The following is a 16,340-nucleotide window of genomic DNA, read 5'->3' on the forward strand; positions in this document are numbered from 1 at the left end:
TAATTGGTGTTTCTCCTCCTTTTGACTTAAAATTTAAAAATTAAGACAATAAAATATATCAATTTTCAAAAATTTTGCATTTTTCAGAACTTACTGAGTATCATTAAAACACATCTCTTAAAACTAGGATATCAGGTTTCAATCATTTGGATATCAGGTTTTGATCACGCGATCGTAAATTTTAACGTTAGCATGTCGGCGCATAAAGAGCGTATATAAAGTGATCCGAAGCTATTAGAATTCTTTGTCTTTTCTTGAGCGTGTTACATAGTTTGGCGTTACATACTTAGTTTCCTTTATATGTGTTTTGATTAACTTCTTTTTATGACATAAGTGGCATCCGTAATAAGAGCTTAAGTTATGAAAAGTAAAATTTATTTATAACTTATTTACATTTATTAATAATGTGACGTGTTGTATAAATATAAATATAGAATATAATATATATATATATATATATATATATATATATATATATATATATATATATATATATATATATATATAATATATATATATATATAATATATATATATATATATATATATATATATATATATATATATATATATATATATATATATATATATATATATATATATATATATAATATTACACCTCGTATATTAAATATATGAGGTGTAATATATTATATAAATATATAATATATATAAATATATATATATATACATATATATGTAATATTTATAATATAATATATATATATATATATATATATATATATATATATATATATATATATATAATAAAGTAAATTTTTCAATGCTAATTTTTTCAATTTATACTACTAATTATATAAGTATATTATTGTATTTTTTTATCTATCTTAATTAAATCAAACAGATTATACAAATTATACATAACAGCTTTGTATAATCCTACAAACTATTTTATTTAAAATGACAATAAATTATGATTAATTTATTTCTAATTTAGAGATAACATTATGTTAAAGGTTTTTATAGCTAGTCTTTTAATTTGTCATACTTATTGTAAATTGAGTGAAGATTATGTTGAAAAATATTTTGTACAATTTATTGACCACTTCAATTTCCTTGGACAAGCTGGTGCTAATGGTCAGTTTAAACAGCGCTACTTAATCTCAGGTAAAATTTTATCGAAATTTTTTAATTGATTATATACTAGATTGTTATTTATCATTAAATAGGGCTTTAATACAGTATTTTAAAGGTATCGAAATCCAACAAAACTGCCTAAAGTTATGATGTTTTAAGTACCAATTTTTTGATAAGTAGATTTATTGAAGAATTTGTGGTCAAGATTTAATTTTTTTAAATATATTTTTATAGCCTTGTCAATACTTATTTAAAAAACTACATATTGGTATCAAAAGATAGATATATGAGAGAGCTACATATTTACATTCAGGGAGTTAAAGGGGCACCAAACCACCACCTTTAACATCCAATAAATGCAAATTTCATCCATAAATAAATGTATTTAAATGAAGTTAGTAGTTTATATATACAAAAAGTTGTTATTATTTTATTTTGCACTTCAAGGAAATATTAGAGGTGTATTTAACAGTTGGGGTGGATATGGTGGTTATGGTTTAATACACCTTGATTTAAAAAAAAAATAATTCTTATAAATATTTTTTTAAATTAAAACTATTATAGCAATTACAACAAATAAAATTTATATTTTTCTTGATTTGAACATATACCAGTGGTGTATAGATTCACATAGAGAAGGATGGGTATATGGTCTTCCCCCCTCTGCCTCTGACCTTAAATTAATTAAATTTTTTTCTTAATTGCTATTAATGTGAGCTAAAGTTATCAAAAGAAAATTTAAATGCCGCTGTCATATCTAATGTCACTTTATAACCAGAGTGGGAGCTGCTCTGCTTATCCACTATCCAAAAATATATTTATTTCTTTAAGCTAATGTTTGAATCTTATAATTATCTTGTATCATTATACAATGTGAAAAAGTTATTAAAAACATGCTAAAAAAATTACTTATTTATCTGTGTAGTGTCAATGTCCAAAGGGGATGGGTCTTTTACCCCTTTTTACCAAATTTAAAAAAAATGTTTTGAAATTAAAATTGAAATAAATTGCCATAAGTTACAAAAATGATTTCATGCATTACAACATTATAAAAGAATATTATACAACTGCTATTGAGGGACTACTATGACTAGTATGCTTAATATATAGCTTGATATAAGTATGATTAGCTAAATTAGGTAACTGTTTTAAAATTCAGAAATAATAGAAATCTTATTAACAAGAAATCATTTTTAACTGCACTGAGGATGTATTTAGTTACTTAGTTTTTCACTTTTAGTAAATGATTAATATTTCAATAATGAAACATTTTTAATGATTGCATCTTTAATGATGAAACATTTTAAATGACATCAAAGGTATAATTAACACCAGAACCATCTATAAAAAATTATAGGTACAAAGGTATATTTAATTTAAATTATAGGTACAAAAGTATAATTAACACCAGAACCATCTATAAAAAATTTTATGCAAGTTTCATCACTTGCAATATCTTTTTGCAAGTCAATACTTGCTGTATTTATTTTGCAAGTTTCATCACTTGCGATACCATTTTACAAGTTACAATATTTATGGTATCTTTTTTACAAGTTTTATCACTTGCGATACATTTTTGCAAGTCACTATACTTTTGGTATCTATTTTGCAAGTTTCATCACTTGCTATAACTTTTTTCAAATAATAACTCTTGCAGTAACTCTTGCAGTTCTGGCATTATTCAACATTACAATTATGAAAATAGTGCACATTAACATTATCACCTAATAACACCCATTAGCATTAAGAAAATATTAATTATTTTAAAGTAATATCAGCATCAAGTTGGAATTTTTTCATGCAATAATCAACAGTTTTTGAATCTGTTTCATCTTTTTGCCTGTTAAAAATAGTGTAAGTTCTGTCTTGCAATCTTTCCTATATTTTTTTTTACTCTGCCATCATATCTGACAGACTTAATTTGTTCAGTATCATACCATTCATGGCATAGTTTTCTACTCACAATTCTCTCAGAAATAAATCATCTTAGTCATCAAGTTGAATTGAAATTTTGTAGTCTCATTGAAAATCTTTCTCCACATTAATACTTATTGTAATATACAAGTTATTTATAGATTAATTAATGAAGGATTTAATATACAAAATTTATGATATAATTAATTATTAACTTTATACTTATTATGTTAATAGTTATTTTAAAATAGTTAATAGTTTAATAATTATTTTAAAATAATTATTAAATTAATAATTATTTTAAAATGTAAATATAGTTTTTAACTATATGAGTGACACCTAACTTGATTTTGTAAAACTTGTAATAAAACTTGCAATTTTTCAATTTTTGGTTGAATAAATGTATTTAAAAAAATTGTTCCTATATGAAAAGATTTATTTAACTGTTTGTATTTTTTCCATGCATAAAAAATTTTATTTTTGTATTTAACTGTAAGTTTGTCATCAGAAATAAAGACATAAGGAAGTCATAGGTTTTATTACAATTTTTACTAAATCAAGTTAGGTGTCACTCATATAGTTAAAAACTAGTCAATGGAGTGGTATCTAAAATTAATAAACAAAATAATCAACAACAATAATAATATATAAAATGAAGTGTAAATTAAAATATTTAAAAAAATAATGATGAAAATATAGAATACACCTATTAATGTTAAAAATGTATTAAAAGTAATATAATAGTATGCTTATGTTTACAAATAATGATAGAGTTAACAGCATGCAACAATATCGATAATATTAGTATAATATTGATAATGATAGTAAAAATGATTATTATAATAATAGCCTCCTTAACTGCAATGGTTTTCTCGGACTTAGTGAGGTGAATTAACATTATCAAAAAAATTATCAGTATTAATAACAATTAGTAACTAGTTTTTTAAATCACTGTAGTATAAATAGAAAGTTATGAACAGTTGAAAACTGATAAAATGTAGCGATTACCAATTACATAAAATAATTGTGTTAATTAAAAACAAAAGATAAAAGTAATAATAACAATATTTATAATAATAATGATTAAAATCATACAAATAATATTATGATTGTTAAAAAAGGTTTATAAAAAATTTTAATAAAATTACCGCACACAAAAACAGCAACAAAATAAAAAAACTATTATTAGTCAAGCATTATTATAAATTAAATAATATATATTTTTTTAAATAATTACTATATTATGACACATCAAAGCAGAAAAATAAACAAAGAAACAAGAAATGAATAACACTAAATAATGAAAAAATACAGACAAAAAAATCTTTTGCTTTCTTTTCTTCCTTTTTTTTTTTCAATTATGTTTTATATTTTTATACAGTTCAATAATTTGTTGTTTTTATTCACCTTCTTCATTTAGTTTTTTTATTTCTTATTTTTCCTATTTAATTTTTTTTTTGTTTTAATTATTTTTTCCTTCAAATTTTCAACTTTCCTTGTTTTCTATTTTTGCTTGATTTTTGTCATTAGTTTTATTTTATCTTTTTTTTTTTCACCCTTTTAAAACTTCTTTTTAACATCTTTTAAGCCCCTTTTAAAAAAAAAATCAGTCATTTGCGATTTTATTATATTGATTTTTCTGAATATTTGATCATTTTTGAACATTTGTATATAATCTATAATTATTTAATAAATGAATGTTAAATTGTATAATAGTTTACAATGAAAATTACAAAAAAATTATCTCTAGTATTTTTTTATAGATAAATATTGGTCAAAAGGAGAAGGGCCGGTTTTGTTTTACACTGGCAATGAAGGTTCCATCGAGAATTTTTGGGAAAACACCGGTTTTGTATTTGAACTTGCCCAAAAATTAAAAGGCCTAGTTATTTTTGGTGAACATGTAAGTAAAATGTGGTATTTTGATTAATAATTAATTATTATTGCTATTAATAATATTCAATAATAAAGCAATAATAACAAATAAATACACAAATAAGTATTAAATATTGTTATAAAATAAATACATATTTTTATGGCAATATTTTTTTTTTTCTCATTAAATTTAAGTAGTTATTATTTTTTTAATTATTGAAAAGAAAATTAGTAACTCATTTAGAAATCCTAAGATTTGTTTTAAAAGAGTTTATTTTTTACAAAATTAAGTCTTATCTCTAATGATGAACCTGTCAGTTCTGTAATTATGCACTAAAAGCAACCAGTTTTAAGTGCTCTAGCAAATTTAACAAGTTTCAGATAGAGCAGTGGAAAACCTTTTATTTTTGCTAACAATTGGTTTATTCACATTTAATTAATGTGCCAAATATATCCAAAATTTCAGTAAGTAAGCGTTCGCCAAGATTTTAAATCAAGCTTTCTGAAACTGTGTTCCAAACTATGAACTATTAAATCCTTTTGGTGAGAGCGTATTTCATTTAAGTTTTTCAGATTGTTATCTTCAAATGTTTATGAATCACATATCAATGTAGAAAATATCTCACCGACTTAACGCGGTGCCAAATTCGTATTTTAAATTCAATTATGGTGACAAGATAATACCAAATTAAGTAACAAATTTATATGGTAACTTCATAATATATATCCATAAAAACATAAATAACTAAACTAATATTAAAAATTTTTAAAAGACTTTATAATTTTTCGTTTAATTATAACAATAAAATGTAGTATGCTCACTGTGATAGTGTCTTGATTAGGGTAATTTTTTGTATCCAGTATCAATTTTTGCATGACTGTCCCACATACAGAGATACGTTAAAGTTTACCCTGTTTCAATTTGTTTGTCAAGTTTTGTTTTTCATTGTTAAAAAGTTAAATGAAGGTTGTTGCAACACATTTTTTTAAATTGCTTCCTTAACTATTATGGCCACCTCTGTCTGTGGATAGGGTGGAGGAATAAATAACTAAAAGAAACCTTATTGCTGACCAAGGGGAAAGTTAATAATTTCAAATCTACACAAATAATCCAGTCATGTTTAATAATAATAATGTTATGGTATGTCTATTGCATATAAATAGAATGACTAATTAGGACAGAAACAAAAATATTGCCGTTAAGCAGAAGAACTCATGATTGAGTTCTTCTGAGATTTTGCTTTAAACTATTGACAAGCAGTTTCCATTTTGTTGAAACTGTTGAGACCTGAAATAACTTAACAGAAAATCAGTAAATTGACTTCTTCAAAAAAGTTAACAACGGATTTCTCTTTGTACTATAATTGGAAACCTTTGAAAAGCTGTCAAAAATGTCAAAAATTCCTTTAATCGAGAAGCTAATAGTTCAGCTGCTTGCTTAGAAAGTCTCAAATGTCTCACTAAGGATTTCTCTTTGTATTATAATTGGAAACCTTTGCAAAGCTGTCAAAAATGTCAAAAATTCCTTTAATCGAGAGGCTAATAGTTCAGCTGCTTGCTTAGAAAGTCTCAAATGTCTCACTAAGTCACATTATTTTGTACAATATGTTTACATGCTGGTTTTTGAAAATTAGTTATGGTTCATCTTTGTCAAATTTTCCTAATAGATTTTATGCTATATTCTTACTTTATATACCTTTTTTTTTAATATACTTTAATATGCTTTAATTTTTTAAATATAATTTAATATACTTTAATGCTATATTCTTTTTAACAATAAATTACATGTTTGTATGCCTTTAATGCTATAAATTGCAAAATATAACAGTAAAATCTTATAGTATGGAGAACAATTCAAGTTTGTTTAAATAAAAAAAAAAATATTTAAAAGTTAAACAATTATTTAGTTATAATAATATATTTAATATATATGTTATAATTATATAAGTTAAAGTTATATATTATAAAAGTTAATATAAAATATGATAATATTAAAAAAAAAAAAAAAATTTATAAATATAGATTTGTAATTTTTTTTTTAGAAATCTTCAATAAACTGAATAAATATACCAGAATAAAATTTTTTTCTAAAAGGAGGTGCCCTTTTAAGTAGTTTTATTTGTTTGGAGATACAGCTGGTTTGGAGTAGTGCACTTCCAAGTTGATTGTCAAAGTACAATATCATTACTACCCTCTCAGTAGCCACAAGTCTTGATTTAGACGTTTAAAAAACATGTCAATAAGTTTTATAGGCATTTAAAACATGTCTTGTGCTTACTAAATAGTCTATAAGAAGCTCATAATGTTTTTTAAGATAGAGATTTTAGCCATTTGAGTTTCTTTGATGAGTTATGACTTGTAGTTTGCAGAAAGATAGTTTGCATTGTTGATATAATTGTTAATAATGCAGCAACAAGCTAGTCAACCATGTAGATTATATCAAAACTAACAGTTGCTTGTTACATGATCTACATCGTCTATAGAAAAAGAAGTCTACATCATCCATAGAAAAAGTAGGTAAGAGAGGAGCTTCCCTTAAGCTGCTAAAATGTTTTTTCTATTTTAGCAGCTAAAAGTAAGCAGTTTAGGTTGCAGTCATGTTCCTTTCTTGATTCATCAAAGTGTCATTTATTCAAGATGAGCAAAAGATATCTTTCAGTTTCTCTTTAGCATTAAAATTATTTTTTTGGAACTGTGCTACTCAATTATCTTAATTATTTGTGCTATTTCACTTTCTGTTTGCTACACCAAATGGCTAGTAAACTGATGCAGGCTTCAATTGGCTTTGAATGCAGCATACAGGAAATCTAGTTTAATTGGGATCTGGTAAAATACTGACTTCAAATTGATTATACAAAATATCTATACTGGATAGTTTTGTTTACAAGTTCATCTACTTGTAGTAAAGACTAAATATCAAGACATTTGTTATGATTTGGCTATATTCTGAGAATATAGCCAAATTGTAATATGTCTTGGTTTCTAGCTTTTTGATTATTTATTTCTTCTTACTACATGATCTCCAGGGTGATGTAGAAGGTTCAATAATTCCTTTTTGTAAAGACATTGTGCTTAAAAGTTAAACAAACTTTTAAGCACAATGTTTTTACAAATAATCTTTAGAATGCTTTTGAGTAGATTCATATGCTTTAGCTTTACCCAGCATCTAATGCCTATTGTTATTTCTATTGTAAATTAGCTGTTCTTTGTTTTGTTTTAAGCTATACCATTGATAAAAGAGTTGCTAATTGCTTATTGATATTGTAATGCAGCAAATGCTTTTAAGTTGCAATCCTTGGCAAATATTTTAAGTGCTAGGGTATAATCATCCAATAATTCACCTAATTTTTGTTTGCCTATTGCTTAACAGTGATAAACAAATATTATATTTTGGTGGTTTAATGTTTAAAGGTGTGTATTCTTGACTTATTAATGATGTATTTGTAGGTATTTTAAGTTGTGCATGCCGTAGAGCTGTGTTTATTATTGTTATTTCACACAACGATAAATGAAATTGAAAATATTCTTAAAAAGTCACACATTTGAACCTTAAAAAAAGAGCAGTAGTTTGTGACTTTTTTTTGTTTTATAGCAAGAAAAGATATTTATAATTTTTATAATGTTCAACATCAATTTATTACATAAATTTTTTTAAAATTCTGATTCACTCCCAACAAGGCTGCAAGCAACTAAATAAGTTTTAGCTGATGGAACTAAAGACGATAGCTCCTTTGAGCAGCAACCATGATAATATTTGTAGAAAAGAGAAAGAGATGCAACTTAACAATGATGGGAAAGAGGCTCAAGCTTAGCAGAAAGAACAGGTCCAACTATGTTTACAATGCGTTTTTGGATCTTGTCAAGAAGAGAAAAGAGCATCATTAAAAGAACCAGCCCAAATATGACATCAGTATTCCTACAGGGATGAATAAGAGATTTGTAGAGGTAAAGAATGGAATCAGGAGAGAGAAAATGGCGAGCACAATTAAGAGAAGCAACCTTAGCAGATGCTAATTTAGCAATCGATTGTATATACGGTTTCCATGAAAAGTTAGTAGTAAACAATAATCCAAGAAGACATAAAGAAGAGAACTTGATAAGAGTGTTGCCATTCATTAATATAGGAATATTGACAATTACTGCATTAGTTTTTTGCAGTAAATAACTGAGTTTTGTTGGAGTTAAAATTTACAAGCCACCGTGAGCCCCAATCTGTTACAGAAGTGAGATCAAATTTAAGATTGGCTGCCTGTTTTAAGCGATCGAAAAGAGAAGGCTTTTTGTCAAGATAGAAGTATAAAATTGAGTCATCAGCAAAAAGAGCTACTTTAGATGTAAGGTTGTCAAGAAAATCATTAACTTAGATAAAAAAACAAAACAGGACCAAGGATAGAACCTTGAGCTACCCCAGAAGTCACTCAAAATAAAGAAGAGTGTTGGCCTTTAAGGATGACTTTAATAAAGCAGTTAGAAAGAAAAGTTTTTAAGATTTGATAATCTTAAAAACTTTCCCAGATACACCATATGAAACAAGCTTATGGAGAAGACCAGCATGCCATACTTTGACGAAAGCCTTAGATATTTCAAGAGCAATAGCCCTAGCCTCTCCGCCTCTATCTAATGCACAATAAAATCTTTCAGTCATAGCAGTTAGCAAGTCAGCCGCAGATCGAGAGGATCAAAAACCATACTAATTGTCTGACAGTAAGTTATTTGACTCAAAATGGGATGTGAGATATTTGTTTATCAAAGACTCAAAGACTTTGCTAATAACAGAAAGAAGACGATCAGATGATAATTGGGGAGGGGTCATTGGAGCAGACAAGAAAGCAAGACTCAGTCAAGCACTTATTAAATAGAAGAGAGTTCTGGAGAACAATTTTGTAAGGCTATGACCGGAATTTTTTCTGGACCACAAGCTTTAGAAGAGTTTAATCGAGATACAACTTTAGCAACGGAAACTGGAGTGATTTAAATGTCTAGCAATTGGTTAACCTGTTTAATTAGAATGAAAGGAAGAGTATGGCTATAAGATTCAAGAATCAAATAAGAAAATTTTATTACAAATAGTTCGACCTTATACTTGGGAGAGGTAATAAGGTTATTCCCATGAATGAGAGATGGAATGTTAGACCTACCTTTGTTAACAACGCTGTTGAAGATTTTCCAAAAGTCTCTAAAGCCTAACTTCTGAGATAAGATACGAGATTTAGTGAACTGAGAATAATGGAGCTTAGCATCTGACAGCACCTTTTTACATCAACTTAGCTGTTTGTTCTCAAGAGTTGTTCTTTTGAAGTGATTATGATCAGATATAATTTTTTGTTGTTGTTGTTGCTAGTAGCCTTTATTTTATTTGAAGTAAAATTTTTTTCAACTGATTGTAATAGATGCAGCTTTCATCAATAGTTTTTTTAATTTAAACATTTTTGATTAACTTTATATATATATATATATATATATATATATATATATATATATATATATATATATATATATATATATATATATATATATATATTAACAGAATTGTCCAACTAATTGATTTATTATAAAAACATGCAGTTATAATAAATCAATTTATAAAATTTTTTTTTTTTTAATATCTAGCGATATTATGGCAAATCACTACCTTTTGGAAATGATTCCTTTACTCCTGCCAATATTGGTTTTTTAACTATTGACCAAGCTTTAGCTGACTTTGCAGCTCTTATTCAATACTTAAAGAAGAGTATGGGTGCTGATAACTGTTCTGTTTTTGCATTTGGAGGAAGGTGAGGTGTTACTTTGACTATAAATAAGAAAGTTAAAATTTTTTTAATATTGTTAATGTTTAAATATCTTGTAGTAATAAAATTGGTTATTGTATAGTTATGGCGGTATGTTGACTGCATACATGCGTTACAAGTATCCTCACATTATTGATGGTGGTGTAGCAAGTAGTGCCCCTTTCTTAACTATAGCTGGAAAACGTCCAAGATCAGAGTTTTTCCAAACTGTAACTGAGGTATTTTAAACTTTTTTTTTTTTTTTTTTTTTTTTGTCTTTTAATTTTCTTTTACACTTTTGACACTTTTGTAAAAAAAAAAAAATAAGAGAAAATTAAAAGAACTAAGATCAGGGATGCTGAGTCGCAAAAAGACTCCGGCTTTATATCTCTACTTTTTCCAAGTCTGTAGTGTCCAGAAGCTCTAAACATGTTTGTTGACTTATGATCTGCTGTAAGAATAAAATTCATGAGATTTAATGACTAGAAACTTATTATTTGTAGGCCCAGAGTCCCAGAGTCTTTGCTGCCCTTATACCTAAGGACTCCGGGCTCAAAAAATGATTGTTCCTCTAACCAAAAAGTCTTAATTTTTTCCCTATTAGTAGTCCATAAAGTTATTTATATTTTTAGAGCTCTGGGATACCAAAAACTAGGATGAAGTAATTTTTTTGTGGTTTTCAAATCCAGAGTCTGAATATACTATTTTTAACTAAAAATTATGCATGGGATCTGTTTACAAAAGTATAATGTAAAAATATATTACGATTTATGATATTTAAACTAATACAAAAGTCAAAATTACAAAAACAAATTTGTTGACAAAAAACTTGTTTTTGTTGTTTAATATATATATTTTTTTGAGTATGTTAGTGATATATAATAATGTAAGTCATAATACATATTAGCATAAAAGATTTTTTAATTAATTTACTCTTTGCGATGACATCGCAAATGGCAGAGGTAGTTGTTAATGGGTGAAAAGGAATAATGAAGATAAGGAAAATCATAAAATTACTATTTTAAAAAAATGACGAATAAAAAAACAGCAACAAACAATATAAAAACAAGATCAAATATTATTAATAGATAAAATGGCTGAAGAGAAAAAAGAGAAACTAAATACAAAGTTGAAAGTTTAAAAATGTTCGAAAATGGAAAATAATAATAAAAAAAACAATGAATTTTACTACCAATGAAAAAAAAAAAGAACATTTTTTTTTAACTTTAATTTTTAGATTATTTTTGTACACTGTTCGTACTTTAATGCATTTTTGTGCTTAGTTTAACTTTAGCTTAGTTTTAAGTTTGTGCTTAGTTTAACTTGGCACCTGTGCTTAGTTTAACTTGTGCTTAGTTTAACTAGTTTAACTTGTGCTTAGTTTAACTTAGTGGCACCTGGTGCAGCTTGCCTTGCTGCCATATATATATATATATATATATATATATATATATATATATATATATATATATATATATATATATATATATATATATATATATATATATCAGATCTGTCAGATCAGGTTATCCTGTTATCTTTTGATCTGTCAGATCGGTTGATCTGTCAGATCAGGTTATCAGGTTATCCATCTGTCAGATCAGGTTATCCTGCTACTGGTAACATGTAACCCAGTACAATCTGCTTCATGTCCTGCTGCCTTGTAGGATACGCCTTTTTAGGCAAAGGCTAGGAGATGCCAACTCCGATATAAAACACCCCCTGCCTTGGGGCTCTTGGTTGAGTAAAGGCTAGAGATGGTGTCTCGATAAAAATACTCATCTTGGGCAGATGTTAAATGCACCCAGCTACTGTCTTGTAGAAGGCCTCCTAGGCAAAGACTTAAGGGGCAAACAGATTCTATCTGTTGACCAGCCTTGCACCCCTTCTTCATCTATTAGGCTGGCGCAGATGTATTTTTAATACATTGTTTCCAGTTTAGGATGTTGAATGCTGGATCTTCTTGACTCAATGCATGGGTTTGCTTGTGTCACTGTTTTTACGACAAGGCAACTCATTCTATTATCTCCTTATGAGGGTACAGCTCTAAAACTCAGTTTTATGGTTCTGAGGCCGGCTGGTAGTCAGGTTTCCCGAACTCTGTGGTAGCTCTCAGAGAGGCTGATTCCATCAACAGCTGAAAAATATCAAAGTATTAACAGTGCCATGTTGTTGTTCTTCAAACCAATTTAAAAATGAATAAAGTACCAAAAACTATAAAACACAAAAAACCATCATCATCACCAAGTTCTCTAAACATATCATTCACTAATATTCGTGGTCTTCGAAGTAACTTTTCTTCTGTTGAGTCTTATCTCTTGCAAAGTTCACCAGACCTACTTGCTCTTTGTGAGACTAATTTGAGTTCAGCTGTCTCATCTTGTGATCTTAGTGTTGATGGTTATCTTCCTCTGATTCGTAAAGACTCCAATAGTCACATGCTTGGCCTGGGCATTTACATTCGTAAGAATTCACCCATTTGACAGGAAATTAGGTTTGAATCCACAGGCTATTCTTTCATGTGCTTTCGTTTAGCACCACTTCACTCTATAGCCTTTCTCTTTGTTCTATATCGCTCTCCTTCATCTCAAGACTGCACTCTTTTTGATGTTATTTCTGATCATATTGACCAAGCCCTCTGTCTTTATCCATCAGCCAATATTGTTGTTGTTAGTGCTCATCATACTAAATGCCTTGGCTCTAGTGCCAGTGACTTTGCAGGCATTAAAGCCCACAATTTTTGCCTTTCTCAATCCCTAACTCAAATAGTCAACTTTCCAACTCGCTTTCCTGACAACCCTAATCATTTACCTTCTCTACTTGACTTATGTCTTGTTTCTGATCCTAGTCAATGCTCAGTTTCTCCACATTCACCCTTAGGTGCTTCTGATCACAGTTTGATCTCTTTAAAACTAATATCTCATTCTTCTTCATCACCTGAATCCCCCTATTATCGAACCTCTTACAACTACAGTAAAGCTGACTGGGATTCTTTCCGTGATTTTCTTCGTGATGGCCCTTGGGTAGAAATCTTTCAACTTCCTGTCGACAAATGTGCTTCTTACATAACTTCGTGGATTCAGGCTGGCATGGAATCTTTTATTCCCTCTCGACGATTCCAGGTCAAGCCTCACTCTCCTCCATGGTTTTCCTCACACTGTGCTGCTGCGATTGCCAATCGAAACCGTTACTTCCATATTTATCAGCAAAACAATTCTCCAGAAAACAGACGTCTGTTTATTACTGCTAGAAACAACTGTAAAAAGGTTTTGTCTTACACCAAAACCCGCTATTCTCAGGTCATGAAATCTCGTATCTCATCTCAAAAATTAGGCTCTCGTGACTTCTGGAGAATCTTTAATAATATCAATAATAAGGGCAAATCTATAATTCCACCTCTCTTGTATGGTTCAGACTTTGTCACCTCACCTTAAGACAAAGCCGAACTGTTTGCTAAAAACTTTTCATCAATATCAGCTCTTGACTCCACTAATTGCGTTCTACCTGATATTGCCAACAAACATGTTGATCCATTGCTTGACATTCATATCACTCCAGCATCTGTATCTAAAGTGATCTCCTGCCTAGACTCTTCTACAGCTTGTGGCCCAGACAACATACCTGTTATTGTCTTGCAGAAGTGTTCTCCGGAGCTGTCGTCTATACTCTCAAAACTATTCAACAAGTGCTTATCAGAGTCTTGTTTTCCAGCCTGCTGGAAAGCCGCATCTATTATCCCTATCTTCAAAAATTCTGGGGAGCGATCTGATTCGTCTAACTACCGTCCCATAAGTCTTCTTCCTATCATAAGCAAGGTTTTTGAATCTTTAATTAACAAACACTTAATTTCTCATCTTGAATCTAATAACTTACTTTCTGACCATCAATATGGATTTCGATCTTCTCGTTCTACAGCTGATTTGCTAACAGTAATAACTGACAGGTTTTATCGTGCATTAGATGAAGGTGGAGAGGTTAAGGCCATCACTCTTGACATTTCAAAAGCGTTTGATAAAGTTTGGCATGCTGGTCTTCTCCATAAGCTTTCTTCTTATGGTGTATCCGGCAACATCTTTAAGATCATTGAATCCTTCCTTTCCAATCGTAGCATAAAAGTTGTCCTCGATGGACAACACTCTTCTTCTTATTCTGTAACTTCAGGGGTTCCTCAAGGTTCTATCCTTGGCCCTATACTCTTTTTAATTTACATTAACGATCTTCCAGATATTCTCACATCTAAGGTGGCATTGTTTGCTGATGATACTACCATTTATTCTTGTCGTGATAAGAAACCAACACCCTCTGATTGCCTGGAGGGGGCATTTGAGCTTGAAAAGGATCTCACTTATGCTACAGCATGGGGCTCACAGTGGCTGGTGAACTTTAATTCAGATAAAACTCAATTTTTTTCAGCCAATCGTTATCGCAATAATTTAGATCTTCCTATATTTATGAACGGTGATGTACTCGATGAGTCACCTACTCTTCATCTTCTAGGATTAACTCTTACTTCCAATCTTTCTTAGAAACCATATATCAAATCAGTTGCAAAATTAGCATCTGCTAAGGTTGCATCTCTTTATCGAGCTTGCCACTTTCTTACTCTGGATTCTATTCTCTATCTCTATAAATCTCAAATCCGGCCTTGTATGGAATACTGTTGCCATATCTGGGGCGGATCTTCTAATGATGTCCTTTCTCTTTTAGACAAGGTGCAAAAACGCATTGTAAACATAGTTGGACCTGCTCTTGCAGCCAACCTCCAACCATTATCACATCGTCGTAATGTTGCTTCTCTTTCTCTTTTCTACAAATACTATAATGGGCACTGCTCTAAAGAGCTAGCGTCTCTTGTGCCATCTACTAAAATTCATTCTCGTGTTACTCGTCATTCAATTAAGTGTCATCCTTTTTCTGTGACTGTTCCTAAGTGCTCCAAAAACACTTATTCGTCTAGTTTTTTTCCTCGAACATCAGTTCTTTGGAATTCGCTTCCTTCATCTTGCTTTCCTGATTCATATAATTTGCAATCTTTTAAATCATCTGTCAATCGTTATCTTGCTCTACAACCTTCATCTTTTCTCTTACAGTAACTTCCAACTTTAATTAGTGGCTGCTTGCAGCCTTGTTGGAAGCGAAGATGTTTAAAAAAAAAAAAAAAAAAAAAAAAAAAAAAAAAAAAAAAAAAAAAAAACTTTTCCTGTTTTGTATGTTGTTTATTTTATAATGTAATTTGTGCGGTGTTTGTTGTTTTTGTTGTTGTTGTTTTTTATTGTTGTATTCTTGTTTATTGGGCATTGTAGTGAATAGTTCATATTGTTATATGTTTCATTGTGTTGTTTGCATTGGTATGTATTTTTTAATTAATTTAATGTTGCCAACTTTGTATAGTTAGCTATTGTGTTTATAAAAACAAGTGACTTATTATTTTTATTTTTATTATTATTATTATTATTACTATTTTTATTATTATTAACAAGTGACTTATTTTTTTATTTTTTTTATTATTATTATTATTACTATCATTATTGTTATTGTTGTTATATTGTTATTGTAGATTTAATGTTTATTACTATAAATACTATTTTTATCATTATCATTACTATTTTATAATTATTATTAATTATATAAATAAAGATCTGTATTTTTGGTGTTTACTTAAGATTAGTAAAATTACTATTTGTAA

The 16,340-nt window shown here is 28.5% G+C and overlaps 1 protein-coding gene across 1 annotated transcript in view; it reads left to right on the top strand.

The window, feature by feature from the left end:
- Positions 1-928: 928 nt before the first annotated feature.
- Positions 929-16,340, top strand: part of LOC100200663 (dipeptidyl peptidase 2) — a 19,754-nt gene continuing 4,342 nt past the window's right edge. Inside the window, exons 1-4 of the mRNA XM_065789029.1 lie at positions 929-1,127; positions 4,775-4,914; positions 10,497-10,660; positions 10,758-10,893. Of these exons, the coding sequence (XP_065645101.1) occupies positions 968-1,127; positions 4,775-4,914; positions 10,497-10,660; positions 10,758-10,893 (600 nt within the window). The 5' untranslated portion in view covers positions 929-967. The remainder of the gene's footprint in view (positions 1,128-4,774; positions 4,915-10,496; positions 10,661-10,757; positions 10,894-16,340) is intronic.

Source organism: Hydra vulgaris, chromosome 01 (genome assembly GCF_038396675.1).
Source record: "Hydra vulgaris chromosome 01, alternate assembly HydraT2T_AEP".
NCBI classification, from domain to species: Eukaryota; Metazoa; Cnidaria; class Hydrozoa; order Anthoathecata; family Hydridae; genus Hydra; species Hydra vulgaris.